The sequence below is a fragment of the Abramis brama genome (assembly GCF_963993115.1).
Source record: "Abramis brama genome assembly, chromosome: 21".
NCBI classification, from domain to species: domain Eukaryota; kingdom Metazoa; phylum Chordata; class Actinopteri; order Cypriniformes; family Leuciscidae; genus Abramis; species Abramis brama.
Genome location: NC_139983.1, coordinates 32,458,122 through 32,472,854, shown reverse-complemented (window position 1 = coordinate 32,472,854; position 14,733 = coordinate 32,458,122). Strand labels below are relative to the sequence as shown.

The 14,733-nt window shown below is 36.8% G+C and overlaps 1 protein-coding gene across 2 annotated transcripts in view; it reads right to left on the bottom strand.

Annotated features, from left to right (window-relative positions):
- Positions 1-13,289, bottom strand: part of plcb1 (phospholipase C beta 1) — a 71,067-nt gene extending 57,778 nt beyond the window's left edge. The window contains exons 1-2 of one of the 2 annotated variants that reach the window (XR_014603990.1): positions 12,909-13,289; positions 10,234-10,311 (exon numbers count right to left, since the gene is read on the bottom strand). Coding sequence is in view for 1 of the 2 variants with exons in the window: in XM_084097262.1 (XP_083953388.1) it covers positions 10,234-10,311; positions 12,909-13,007 (177 nt within the window). In the remaining variant the exon portion in view is untranslated. The remainder of the gene's footprint in view (positions 1-10,233; positions 10,312-12,908) is intronic. The other variant, XM_084097262.1, reaches the window with a different exon arrangement.
- Positions 13,290-14,733: the final 1,444 nt, after the last annotated feature.

The window sequence follows — 14,733 nt, the reverse complement described above, 5'->3', positions numbered from 1 at the left end:
CACAGGAGATGCGCTAATGTTTATCACAAACTTCCAAGATGCCGTTGTCAGCTGTAGTCTTGCGTGAGTTACAGCTATTTTTTTGTATTTTTCTTCTGAAGTTTGCAGAAAACAACGGAGATGACGATATCTTCGACGCATAATGCTGTGTTCACACCAAACGCGAATAGAGCGTCTGGCGCGATCGATTTCAATGTTAAGACGCGTTTACGCGTGTCTGGAGGTCTTGCGGCGCTTAGTGTGGCTCGGTGGACGCGAATTCGCCTCATTCGCGCGTCCACTTCGCTTCAAACTTTTGCTTTTTACAAGCGTCATATTGTTAACGAACTTTAACGATTTTTTTGCAACCGTTTCTTTGAAGAACATGACCGTAAATATGAACACAAGATTGAATGTGACAAAGAAAATTATTATTGGCAGTCATGTTGCCTCTGTAGCCGGTGTATGCAGGTACATTTCTCATACCCCTTTGTTTGAAGTGTGGTCCCGGAAAATATTTGTTTCAAGGGCTATCTGGCCTTTCCCCCTCCCCCTACCCCTCCCCCTCCAACCAAAAGAGAATCGAGACAACCCTACCCCTTCACGGGAACGCGCAAAACAGAGGGGAAGGGGAAAGTGAAGGGGTAAGGGGTAGAATTGGGATTGGCCCATAGTCTCGCTAACTTCCCTCCGTCTCGTTCACTCGAATGAACGTCATTGCTTAAATACACAAGTGCCTGCTACTGGTGGCTTTCTTGCTATGGGTTTACAGTAAATGAAACATCCTAAGCCCTTGATCACTTGTGGGTAAATTAAGTGTGAGCACTGACGTCATAATCGTGTTGCATTGTAGTCTATGTAGTTGCCCGACGTGTACATATGAGTAGACTCGCTCCCTCTGTCAAAATCGAGGGGTTGAGGGTCTGTTTAAATAAACTTTCTTTGCCCACTTGACGAAGTTGAATGCACTTCAAAACGGCGGTGCAGATTCCCCCAAGGAAGTTGTAGTATGTCTAGTTGCTTAGGGAAGTTGAAGTATGTCTAAAAGGCCCTGAACCAAATGGCTCACTTAATATGCACTAACGGTCTTGTGGACTTACACTGGCCGACGCGAGATCGTGAAGTCCACGAGACCAAAGAGTGTCCCATTTGTAATTTTAGCAGGGTGCTCTGCAGTCGATATGCGTCCTCGATAGGAAGACTGCGAGTGTTTAGGGTGCCATTTGGGACCGGGCCAAATTGGAGTTAAACGCAGCCTTGGTTGCATGAATGATTCAATGACTCCTGAATGAATCAGTGCTTTGAACGAATCGATTGAATGAATGAGTCAGTCGTGTGTCGCCACCTACTGGCATAACCTGCAGAAATAATGACTGAGCAATCCCCACCTCTAATACACTGACAAACAGTCCGTCTGGAAGAAAAGACAGATATAACAAATGTAATATTCTGCAATTCCAATCGTTTTTAACTAACAATTACATCTATGAGACCTTCCAATCAGGTTTTAAAACACTGCATAGTACGGAAACGGCCCTTGTAAAAGTCCTAAATGACATTTTAATGGCTACTGACTTGGGAGATTCTGTCATTTTAGTTATGCTAGACCTGTCTTCAGCCTTTGACACCATCGATTATGAAATTCTCATCTCTCGCTTGGAGTCATATGTGGGGCTTGGAGGAACGGTCTTAAATTGGTTCAAATCTTTTTTAACCAATATAACTTTTTCGGTTAAAATAGGAAATTCTAATTCATCATCACGCAAGCTAACCTGTGGTGTACCGCAGGGGTCTGTTCTTGCACCTACTCTCTTCTCTCTCTATCTGCTTCCCTTGGGATCTATCTTTAGGAAACACAACGTTTCTTTCCACTGCTACGCTGATGATATGCAAATCTATCTGCCTCTGACCTCCGAAAATGAGCATGCTCTTAGTTGTTTATCCGCGGGTCTGGACGACGTAAAATCATGGCTCTCAAAAAATTTCCTTTTTTTAAATTCAGATAAAACGGAAGTTATTGTCTTTAGCCCCTCCGAAACTAGTAGACAAAACTCACAAAATTTGGAGTTCTCAAATCTGAGTACCTCATCCCAAGTGCGTAATCTGGGTGTGATGATCGATAACAGTCTGAAATTTGACAGGCAAATTGCCTCTGTAGTGGGCTCTAGCTTTTTCTATCTACGCTTTCTCTCTAAAATTAAATCTTTTCTCTCTAACGCCTCTTTAGAGGTCGCTGTCCATGCCTTCATAACATCGAGGCTGGACTACTGCAACTCTCTATATTATGGTGTTGCTAAGACTCAAATTTCATGCCTACAAGTCGTTCAAAACGCAGCAGCGAGATTCCTGAAGGGATGTAAAAAGTTTGAGCATGTTACACCCCTTCTGAGATCCCTACATTGGTTACCTGTTCAGCATAGAATTGAATATAAAATTCTATTACTGGTTTACAAATCACTAAATAATCTTGCACCATTATATCTGTCGGACCTACTTCACCTATATACCCCTAAGCGAGGGCTTAGATCGGAAAACAAATTCCTCCTTCAGATTCCCAGAACCCGCTTGAAAAACAGGGGTAATAGAGCGTTTGAAGTGGCGGGCCCCACGTTGTGGAACAAACTCCCAATCCAAATTAAAATGGCTTCCACTTTATCTGAGTTTAAATCTGCTCTGAAAACTCATCTGTTTGATTCAGCTTTTAATATGTAATTGGATTTTTGTATTTATTGATTACAAGTGATCATTGATTGTTTCATTGTGTATTTGATTGTAATTATTGTACAGCACTTTGGTCGGTTGACAGCCGGTAGTAAATGTGCTCTATAAATAAACGGAACTTGAACTTGAACTTGAATATGTTTTACACATAATATTATGGAAGCTTGTTTCTGCCACAGAATTAAAAATAAAAAAGGTAATTGCGACTTTTTATCTCACAAATCTGACTTTTTTTCTCACAACTGCGAGTTTATTTCTCGCAATTCTGACATTATAACACACAATTGTGGCTTTATATCACGCAAGTCTGACTATATCTCGCAATTCTCACGGTATCTCGCAATTCTGACTTTATAACACACAATTGCGACTTTATATCACGCAATTCTGACTTTATAACACACAATTGTGACTTTATATCACGCAATTCTGACTTTATAACACACAATTGCGGCTTTATATCATGCAAGTCTGACTATATCTCGCAATTCTCACTGTATCTCGCAATTCTGACTTTATAACACACAATTGTGGCTTTATATCACGCAAGTCTGACTATATCTCGCAATTTTCACTGTATCTCGCAATTCTGACTTTATAACACAATTGCGAGTCTGACTTGCGAAAAAGTCGCAGTTACTTTTTTTATTTTTTATTCTGTGGTGGAAACAAACTTCCATATAATATAGACCTATATGCACATTTAAAAAATCCATATCGGTTGACTACAGGTGATTAAAAACTTTCCCTTAAACTGACATAATAATCTATTATAATTTCAAAATCCGTCCATTATCATTATTTCTATATTATACTTCTGTTCATTCCTGAAACGCATTTTGGATGGGCTGCAATCCCCAGCCCTCGCTGACACACTTTTGCGTGTGTAACACAGTCGAGGATGAGGACAAGCAGACTCCAGGAGATTATATAAAGACAACCTGGATGTCATTTGTTCAGCGCTTTGACCTAAAACACTTACACAAGAAGCACGTCTCCTTTAATATTCACTAGGCCACGAGGTCAATCCCAACTCAACTCACATTTACTTCAGACCGTCAGATAACTTCGAAATGAAAACATGATGCACAAACGCCATTGAGAAGAAACCGAACAATGCCTGTAGGATATTTTTATGCAGTTTTATATTTTCTGATCATGTGAGGGTGCCTGTAAAACATGCAACTATAACGCCATGCAATTCAATGCTCCCCATAATATGACTATATAATATTTATGATAATTGCAAGTAACTGCCAAGGCTATCTGAATAATGAAAGCATCTCTGCAGTCAACCGGCTCAAATATGAAAATTGGAGTACGGTGGCGAGCGCTTCACCAGCGCCATGGCAACAGGGGATGGAGGTGGTCTGTGACGGGGAGTTGGGCTAAAGCAATTTGAAGACAGGCACCAGGCACCGTGAAATCAGCTTGCAGAAGACGTCGCCGACTCAGACTCCTGCTTCTGTGCTCGCTGAAAATCCATTGAGACTACATGATCAAATATCTGATAGTTCAGCAGAGCAAACCACAGTCTATTGACTCTCTATCCACAGAAAACTCACAAACGTGCAACAATGTCCAATAATGAAGCCGGTTGTAAGTGACTGTAATGATTTCCTCGTCTCTCACTGGCGACAATCCGGCCTGCAGTGCATCTAAATATAGAAAATCATGTATTGATTCAATAGATGCTTGCTTTGCATAACAACCTTGGATGCTTTTACATTACTATTGGCCAGAGGCGGCTGTTCTGGAATTCCTCACGTATTTTATGGACAGGAAAAACTGTCGGTTTGTTTTCATTGCTTTCATTGATTTGCAAGTAGAATGTTATCTAAAAAAACAACTGTGACCTCTGGTTTCTCTGTCCATGTGCATGTATATTATACACATGATATCAGGGTGAACAACAAGAATGCGTTAATATTTATTTAAATTTAAGTGTGACCTAGACATGCTTTTGTAGGGCCCTATGAAATCCAATTTTTTTTTTTCAAAATTCCATTTTATTTATTTTTTCCAAATTCCGTTTTTCAGTTTTAATGTTTCTGGATTTCGTTTTTTCTTCCCGTTGACTCAATTTTAATGGTAAAATTCAATTTTAGTAATCAAAAAGCATGTCTAATTAATTGAAATCATGAAACGTATACAATTTAACAACGATTTATTAAAAGTTTAACAAAAATTGAATGTTTAGGGCCCTATGAAAAAAATTTTTTTCTCTCAAATTCCGTAAAAAAAAAAAAAACCAAATTCCATTATTTTTTACCAAATTCTGTTTTTCTGTTTTAAGTTTTCTGGATTCCATTTTAATGGCTTAATTAAATTTTGATAATAAAAAAGCATGTCTAATTAACTGAATTCATAAATACAAAAATGTATTATTTATTTTATTATTATTATTATTATTATTATTATTATTTGTTGTGTATTTTTATTTTTCTGGCAATCAATCAAATAAAGGCCTAAAACAAAACAAAATTTTTATTTATCTTTTAATAATATGAAATTAAACGAACTTTTTTTGCACAACTGAGCTTTACTCTTATGCAACAGTGTATAAGATTTTTTTTTGATTATTCCTTAAAAAATAAAGTTTTAATATTAATTTATTGTTATTATTATAAGTGTTAGTACTATTATTACATTGAGACGTATAGCTTAATTCTACTGCACAACAGTAATATATTTCTGTCATAATTTCTTCAAGTTAAACCGAACTTTTATTTTGACGGGTTGCCGTGAAGACCTTTGAGTTTCTGTCTGTTTATGATATGATAATACAGTAGTTTTTCTCAAATGAAAAGCAAAAATCCTCATGAAATGACTCTCAAAGCAGCTCTGGGGATGAAGTTCATGCATTAATGGACCTGCTTTTTATTCATTCATGAAAAATTTGACAAATTCCATGAAATTCCTCGTTATATAGTAAATTCTGTTTTTATGACTGATTCTGCGATTCCGTCAGTGTTCATAGGGCCCTACTTTTGTTTTCATGAATATCTATAAGCACAGATACTGTGCTTCAGGCAATAATTGAACACAGTTTTGGTGTCCTGCGAGTCCTTCAGAGTCCGTCACAATTAGTTATGTTTTATTCAATACCATCTGGTATCAGAAGATTGAGTCACTCATATGAACATTATTCTGATATTACTCACTGCTACTTTCACACATTCTGCACTTGACTCAAATGATATGATGGAGTTTGCTGGAATACGCTTGCACTCGACTGAATCATAATCGATTCTCTTATATAAAAGGGCAAGAGGAGAAAAAGAGAATATGCTGCCAAATCCACACTCAACCGACATGACCTCACTTCCTGTTGCCTTCGCTGTAGATCAACTTATGCATACATTTACACCGTAATTGTAATGCATTTTTTCAGTCTACAGATCTCAAGACTTTTTTTTCCCTGAATTAACATGCAAGACCAGAAACATGCATTATGAAAGTGGATAGGGTCAGTTTTGAATTTATGTTAAGTTGCATAATAAAAAACATAAATGCCAGTTTAGGCTCATCAAAAAAGGTGATTTAAAGGATTAGTTCACTTTCAAAAAATGTTTTGCTGATAATTTACTCACATGGAAGATATCCATGTCTTTGTTTCTTCAGTCGAAAAGAAATTAAGGTTTCTGAGGAAAACATTCCAGGATTTTTCTCCATATAATGGACTTCAATGGCAACCAATGGTTTGAAGGTTCAAATGTCCATCTCAATGCAGCTTCAAAGGCTCGACACGATCCCAGCCGAGAAATAAGGGTCTTATCTAGCGAAGATAATTGAAGTCCATTCTGTGTAGAAAAATCCTGGAATGTTTTCCTCAAAAACCTTAATTTCTTTTCGACTGAAGAAAGAAAGACATGGACATCTTGGATGACATCGGGGTGAGTAAATTATCAGCAAAACATTTTTTGAAAGTGAACTAATCCTTTAACATACTTTTACAGTATCAATGTTTTTTTTTAGTTTTTTTTCAATGTGTGGCAGGTGAGCACTTCATTTGCTGAAAACATTTAAACAGCTCAATGAGCTTAAATTATTATGATAAGATAAGATTGTGTTCTCTGACGCTTTCACTGCCGCTGTACTGATGTTATCTTACCAAACGTGCTTGTGATTTTGAGTTATTGTCTGGCGTCCCATAGAGCAGTTCTGCCTTTTAATACTATGTGACTTCCTGTTCTGCTCCTCACCCACACGCAACTCTATTCAGATCATTTCAGAGCAATTACTATTGAGCACAATCTATTAGATGCTGTTTATCAAATCTGCAGCTCCAGGTACATAAATCAATGGCAGAAAGCGATGGACGGACAGAAACACTTCAAATTAAAAATTCATCCATACTTCGATGAAAAGCTTTCATTGAAAGTGGGACGCCTCTATTAGCCAAACTCTGAGGCTATGTGAGCATTTGGCTGTCAGTGCTCCATCTGGACAATAGACTCAACCTCATTCCCTACAGACAGACATTGGAAAGTGACACCACACCAGATAAAATGAACAGCTTTGCTCTGATGAGATGTGCATTGTGCCTTTGATTCATTTAATGTCTCTTTTTAATGCTCAGGACACTTAAGGGTCTCAACCCACAGACCAGTGTTTTTATCATTTACAAAACTAAAAATACTAAAAACATTTAAGCTAGATGACATATACATGACAAAATGAAAAAATACATGTAATGTTAATTGAAATAAATTAGATGTTAAATAAATAAAAAATACATGCAATGTTAATGGAAATAAATTAGATGTTAAATAAAAATAAATAAATGTAATGTTAATTGAAATAAATTAAATGTTAAATACATAAATATAATGTTAATTGAAATAAATTAGATGTTAAATAAATCAAAATAAATACATGTAATGTTGATTTAAATAAATTAGATGTTAAATGAATGAATAAATAAATGCAATGTTAAAGGGGTCGTGAACTGGGAAACCAAATTTTCCTTGAGCTTTTGACATATAAAGGTCATCATACTATAAGAATATCCTGTAAGTTTCAGAACTGAAAACTTCCTTGTTAGTCAAAAAACAGCTTTTATTGTAACCAAGCCAAGAGAACGACTCGTTGTGGAATGTGAAAGACCGCCTCTGCGGAAGAAGATCAACGCCTACTTCATCATCGCAACTTTAGCCCCGCCCACTGGCGTTTTAGTGGGATGAGGAGGTGATACAGCATCACTGGACTAAAAATAACATTACTAAATCCTAATGCTAGGAATGTGGTTATTTATTTTCAACAATGTGAATGTCTCAGTTGAGCATTATTTATTTGTATTCTGTATATTTCACTGTGGATTCTTTGGTAAATCAGTCACTATTTCGGCGCAGGCTTTAAAAACAGACTTTTACGATATGGACTCGACAGTAATGTGACAACATGCAAGTTACCGTGTTCATTCTAATGCCTGATCTGTGACCAGTGATTTCTGATGTGATTCATGTACAGTCAGATGTTTTTTGTGTCGGTAAATCAAAGCAGTGACCTAACGGTCAACTTCACATTGTTTCACTTAGTATGAAAATAATTAGTTATTTAAATAACACAGTTATTTAAACTGTGATTAAATTATATATAGAAAGCGATCAAAGAACGCTACCTTTGCAATCACTGGAGCTTTCAATCAAACAGCGCAACTTTATCAGTGACTGAGTTCTGGACTCTCGCCAAAACTCCCGTTATAATCAACAAATCTCTTATTTACATCGTGTTTGCACTGTTAGTTGTGATGAAAGCATTAGTTAGTGTGCAGAAATCGAGTTGCAATGACGAGATCACTGCATTCATGCGCCCAACATGTCTGTGATCGGCTACAATGCTCATCACTGCAACCTCATGCCACAATGTAAATATGATGCTATAGATTTAAATATAATGCTATAATCACACTTTGAACGATTAGTTACCCTTGAGAGCTATCCACCTTACTCCTACGCCCCATGACGCTTTGCGCGAATTATGGGTGTAACTTCTGTTAAGCTGTAAACAATCAGTGAAAGGCACTGATTTTTTAATCGGTTAAAAAAGTGTCACAATGAGATGACATTAATCTACTCACCCTTCAACCATCGAACATTAAAAGGAAATTTAAAAGTGTAAGACTTTCAACAGACCGAATAACCCCAAAAATGCAAAATATGTAGTAATATATATCTGTATTATGTAACTTATGTTGCCTTAATCAAAAATGTTCATTAACTTCAGCATTACGTGATACTATTTCAAAGTGATTTCCGTCATTTTGACAGATTATAAATTGCATTTACCTGTGAAAACAAACCTGGAAAGAAACGTGAGGATTTGAGGAGAATAACGAGAGATTCACTGCATTCCAGTGAATTATTAATGGAATATATCGTAAATTAAATTCGGGAGAACAGACCACAAATGTGCAGTATATGTTGTCCTTTTTCATACTTTTACAACGGATTGGAAAGGGAAAAAAGAAAATAATCACGAGGAAAATAAAGCAGCGATTGAAAAGAGCTCTTGCCATAGATATTCTTGTTATAACATGTCACGTTAAAATACCAAGTATAACGTTACTTTCGTGATGTCTGAAAATAAATCATGAAGGAAAATTGACGGATCAGCTTTATTTGTAGGGCAACTTTATGATTTGAAATGATTCGTTTCAGCCTTTTTGAATGGAAGTTACCCAAACTGGAAGTGCCACCCATAATTCAAAACGCAGTAAGGTCGTCACGAATAAGGTGGATATTAGTAAAAACATGCTAAAAGTTTTCGAGAGAGTTCCACATGTAATACTCAGCTATTTTATATGCAAAGCTGTTAGCCAATCACAGCAGTGGGCGTTTACATTGACGTCTCACATAGACACGCCCCTTCAAACAGAGCGTTCAAATCAGAGGCTAAAATCAGGCTAGGAAAATGCCTTTTATTTCTAAATTGTGACCATTTTTGATGTAAAAATCATACTAACATTATAAGTGCACCCCAGGAAACATTATAAAACAATGAAAAAAATGCAGTTCATGACCCCTTTCATTGAAGTAAAATGTAAAATAAATAGAAATAAATTATGTAATGTTAATTAAAAAAATGTAAAATAAATGAATAAATATATAATAGAATGTTAATTGAAATAAAATGTTAAATAAATAAAAATAAATGAATGTAATGCTAACTGAAATAAATAAATAAATAAATAGATGTTAATTGAAATAAATTACATAACATAGGAATATTAGTTAGTTCTAAAGACATATCTTTTATTTTTTTACTAAAACTAAACTTTAAATAAAAATGAATAAAAAATAATTAGGCATATTAAAAAACTAATCAAAACAACAAAATTACCAAAGAATTAACCAAAACTATCAAATAATAAGATAATAGTAATGATACTAAAATAACTCTGACAACCTGATCAACAAATATCGCACACAAAACTGGGAAGAACTTGTGTAAATAAACAAATAATAATAATAATAATCCTCACACACGCTTCAATCACACTCCATTGGTTTCTGATTTGAGAAATGTTACCTTATTCTGATCGGTCCAGTACAGGAAGTATCCCTGCGGATCGACGCGCAATGTCACTGGGGTCACAGTAGAAGAATCCTGAGCAGAAAAATGACACTTTTAAGTCTAAATACACAGCAGATATAATATAAACATGGTTATGGACAACATATTCACAGCATGCATTAAAGGTCACGCGAAAAGATCACTTTTTCCCAGCACTGACATATTTCCTATTGGAACAGAAATTCAAGACGCTGAAAGAATGACGTAATCTCCCTGCCTTCTCGAAATACTTAAATATATGCATCTTTAAATGTTTTATATTTCTCTATTTTTAATTTGATTAGGCTGTTTGCAATGCTTCATGGGATTGTAGTTCTTTCCCTCATTAAAGCTGTATATGCAGTCTTTATTCAAACACTTTTTTCAAAGTTTGTAGTGTTGTGATTCTCCTTGTAGCTGGTTGGTTTGGTTTATGGCTTATAACGCTTTAACCAAGACTTAAAAAAATAAAAAATACTGAAAAAGTGGACAGGCACTGTTGAACTCTAAACCTTTAGTTTACATGAGCCATGATTTACCGCTTGCACAATCTTGGACAATCCACATCATGCATTTATGGATCTGAATGCAAAATTATGTCATCGGTACAGCTGGAGGAGAAAGATATCATTTCAAATGCTAAAAGTTTCCTTTCACTCCGGCATATAGAAGAGCTCAGAGCTAACCGATGGAATATAACCCATGATTTTGATATCAAGGGTCTGTAAAGTCGACTGCAGGAGGAGTTATTTTAAGCACACTGAACAAAAAGCGCAGCAAAATCAAAGTCTTCAGTGAACCGACGTCATGTTTCTGTGGGAGGTAAAGCCTAATCTTGCCTCGCGCAAGAAAAACACATGGGATTTCTGTGGCAATCCACTTGAAAACATGTTTCTCGATACGGTCTCGGGACGGACCAAAAGTCGAGGTTTGACTCAGACATTGCATAAGTGCTCTATATTAGCGTGATTCATGCTGGCTTGTGATAATTTCCCACTGGTAGAAGTCACAGAATTTCAAGAGGCAGGAAACGAGACGTCGGTCCTGTTTTAAACGCTTTTGAGCGGATCATCTGAACAGACAAGCAGCTGTGCTGTGAGGAGAGACGTCCCTTCAGAAAGAGATCTGGAATTGATTGTGTTATTTTAGATCTTGCGTGGGTCTGCACACATTCTAACTGCACATCTAAGTTGGGCGGCGCAGCATGTCTTAATGTAAGGCAGGCCAGGAAGACGGGAATATAAAGCATGAAAGTTGCCATAGCAACAGGCCAAGATTTCCAGTTTTATTTGCAGTGAAAAGCTTTTAAACGTCAACATTTTCAGCATAAGCTCATGTAAAGCTGCATGGCATTATGATGCTGATAGCAGTCAGACTCCTCCAGAATACTGCATTTATTTGAAGTGATTTAAGCTTGTAAAGGAACGCAAAATAAATCAGACCTCATTGAAAATATGGGGGTTTTGTTACTTTTAAACCTGGATAAAGTAAAACCAAGAATAGTAAGAAACTGCACTATCTCTAGGTCAAATAATTAGATGGAGATATTGACGGTCAGATTTTCTGGAGAACATGATCTTCAGGTTTTGTTCATGCATCTCCAGTTGCTGAAGAGAAACACGCCAACACATTCACTAATGCATCCTAATGTTTCTAAAGGGAATGTTGCCTGTGTGATTAAAATAACCAAGAATGGCTTTTATATTACGCTTTAAAGCATTACCTAATAGACAAAAGTACTGATGTTCCCAACATCAACAAATGTTTAACTTTGAATAATTTTACCGAACCACATCAAAACCTCTTAACAGTTGAGTTACAGTTAATGTTTGATTAAAAATAGAACCAAATATTCAAGCTCTGTTAAAAGTCCAAGAATTGGTCATTAAAAACACAGTTGATCAACCATGAAATGCAATATTGGGGAGGACATTCTTAAAACCTGTAACAAGATGAAGCATGTGCAATATAAGAAAAACTGAAATCTTGTCAATGCATGCTTTAGAACAAATATTTGACAATTGTCTTATATCAACGTGTCTCAATTCTCAGAGTGCAGTGAGTTTTTCCTGCTGGCAAACTCTCATCCAACAGGTGAATGTGAACATCCAGTGCTGGTGCTCAATCAATGCTCATGCAGCACTCACACAAAATGCGACACACTCAGTCTCCAAATGCATGCCTCTTTGTTAAGGTTTTCATATTACAGAACACAGTGAGGAATCATCTGAGCTTGTTGCATTAGTGCATTAGGTTTCTGTAAAGTGACAGCAGGGCTGAGATGCAGATACATGACTGCACATAAAGTAACCTGATGTCATTCTCATGAACCTCTGCAGAGACTCGGACAGACGGAGTCTGTGAAACATGCTGATGGACTTGAGAACTGGAAACTGATCTTATTGGCTCATTTCTCTCCCCTCTAACGCCAATAAAGGTCGATCAGGAGCTAACTGAGCGGGTCTGCGGCGTTTAATGTTGGACATGTTCATGTATACAATGCAAAATCCGCGCGAGCGATCAAACAAACAAACAAACAAACAAACCAAACGCCACGCGCGTTCACCGCAGAAGCATCATCATCATCATCATCATCATCATGTGCATTCACCCTCTGACAGCCGCAGACACACAGGCTAATAGTGACTTACCTCATCCCATTTCATAAACCTACTGCCTCGCTTCAGACTCTCGGACACGCGCACCGGCTTGAGTTGAAGCGCATGAACGCCAGGTTGAGCTCCAGCCATTCAAGCTTCAACATTTACAGCCAAAACAGCGTGGGGAAAATCAAGTCACTCTTCTTTCTTCTCCGGGAAGAAGCCAAAGCGGAGCGCACAGGAGGACAGCGGAACAGTTGTGGTGAATGGAAGCGCTTTACGCACGCGGATGCCCTTGGCATATGGACACATTACATGCCCGCGGTCTCACTCACTGAACGCCGCAGATTTGTGTTTCAGAACGGAAGGAGCAAATGAGCAGCAGAGAGAACCAGCGTTCATAAATGATGGAGAGAGAGAGAGAGAGAGAGTGTGTGTGTGTGTGTGAGTGTGTGTGTGTGTGTGAGTCCTCCGCACACTGACTCATGCGCGCGCTGAGATCCAGCGCCTCCTAGTGCGCAGCGCGTCCCTCCCCTGCTCAATAAACCTTCACAATTAAACATTTCATAACACCTCTGCAAAGAGAATCCAGGCAGGACACGTTGGGGGATTTTATTTCTAGCTATTTTAGCCCTATATAATTCGGCACTGGTTTATTTATTACAACAATTGCAAATAAATCAAAGTTTATTAATGAAAAGCACAATACAGCATGCTGCAGTAAGAAATAGAAGGGATATTAAAACGTATGGGCTATAAACTGGCTCGCTCGCTGTTTGCATTTAAATAGGCAAATATTTAAGAGTCTATGATTGTAGTGATTATTATGTTTCCAGCGTGTTAGATGTTTGGCAACAGTTCTTCTAACCCTAATAGAGTGTGTTCTTAAACAACCATGTAGAAAGACACATCATAGCCATATTCCAGGATGACAATGTCAAGATTCATCATGCTCAGATTGTGAAAGAATGGTTGTGAGGAGCATGAAGAATCATGTTCACACATGAATCTGCTCCTCTGAGTCCAGATCTTAAACTCATCGAAAGTGTTTGGGATGTGCTGGAGGAGACTTTACAGAGAGCTGGACTCTTGCATTGTCAATTCAAGATCTTGAGCAAACATTGATGCACCTCTTGATGGAAATATATGTTGTGATGTTATTTCCATCAAGATCTTATTTTGACAATGCAAGAGTATAGCACTCTGTAAAGTCTCCTCCAGCACAAACATATAACATGCTAAACAAAATAATCAGAGCAATAATGATCCAATCATAGACTCTTAAGTATTTGCCATTTAAATCCTTTTTTTTTTTTTTTTTTTTGCATTATGAATTTTGACCCTTTTTCATGACATTTAAGCACTTGTACACACTTACTTTCAGAATCTATTGTAATGTGAAAAAAGTAAAGTATTTATACAGTACATCATGGTATTTGTTTTACAGAATTACATTTTTTTTTTCTTTTGCTGTGAAAAAATACTTGTGTCCTGAAAATATAATTCTAATTAATGTGATAAGCATATTTAGGGCAATTACAAATAATTATTTGTTATGGACAACATTATACATTTCTCTTGTAATGTGATCACATTTAAATCATAAATATGTCGCAAAGTCTTTTTTTTTTTCTGCTCCACATCTGGGAATCTAAATCCTATATTATTCAACACTGAATACAGTATATTAATATCTCCTCTTCTTTTATCACTTATAAACAAATCTAAGCTTATTTATCTAATGCAAAACAACATGATTAATTTCTAGAAAATGACCTTGTCCTTCATGTTCAGTTAATGAATGTTACAATTAGGCTGCACCAATATTAATTCAGACCAGCAATAATAATTAGGCTTATGATATACTAATATTGTC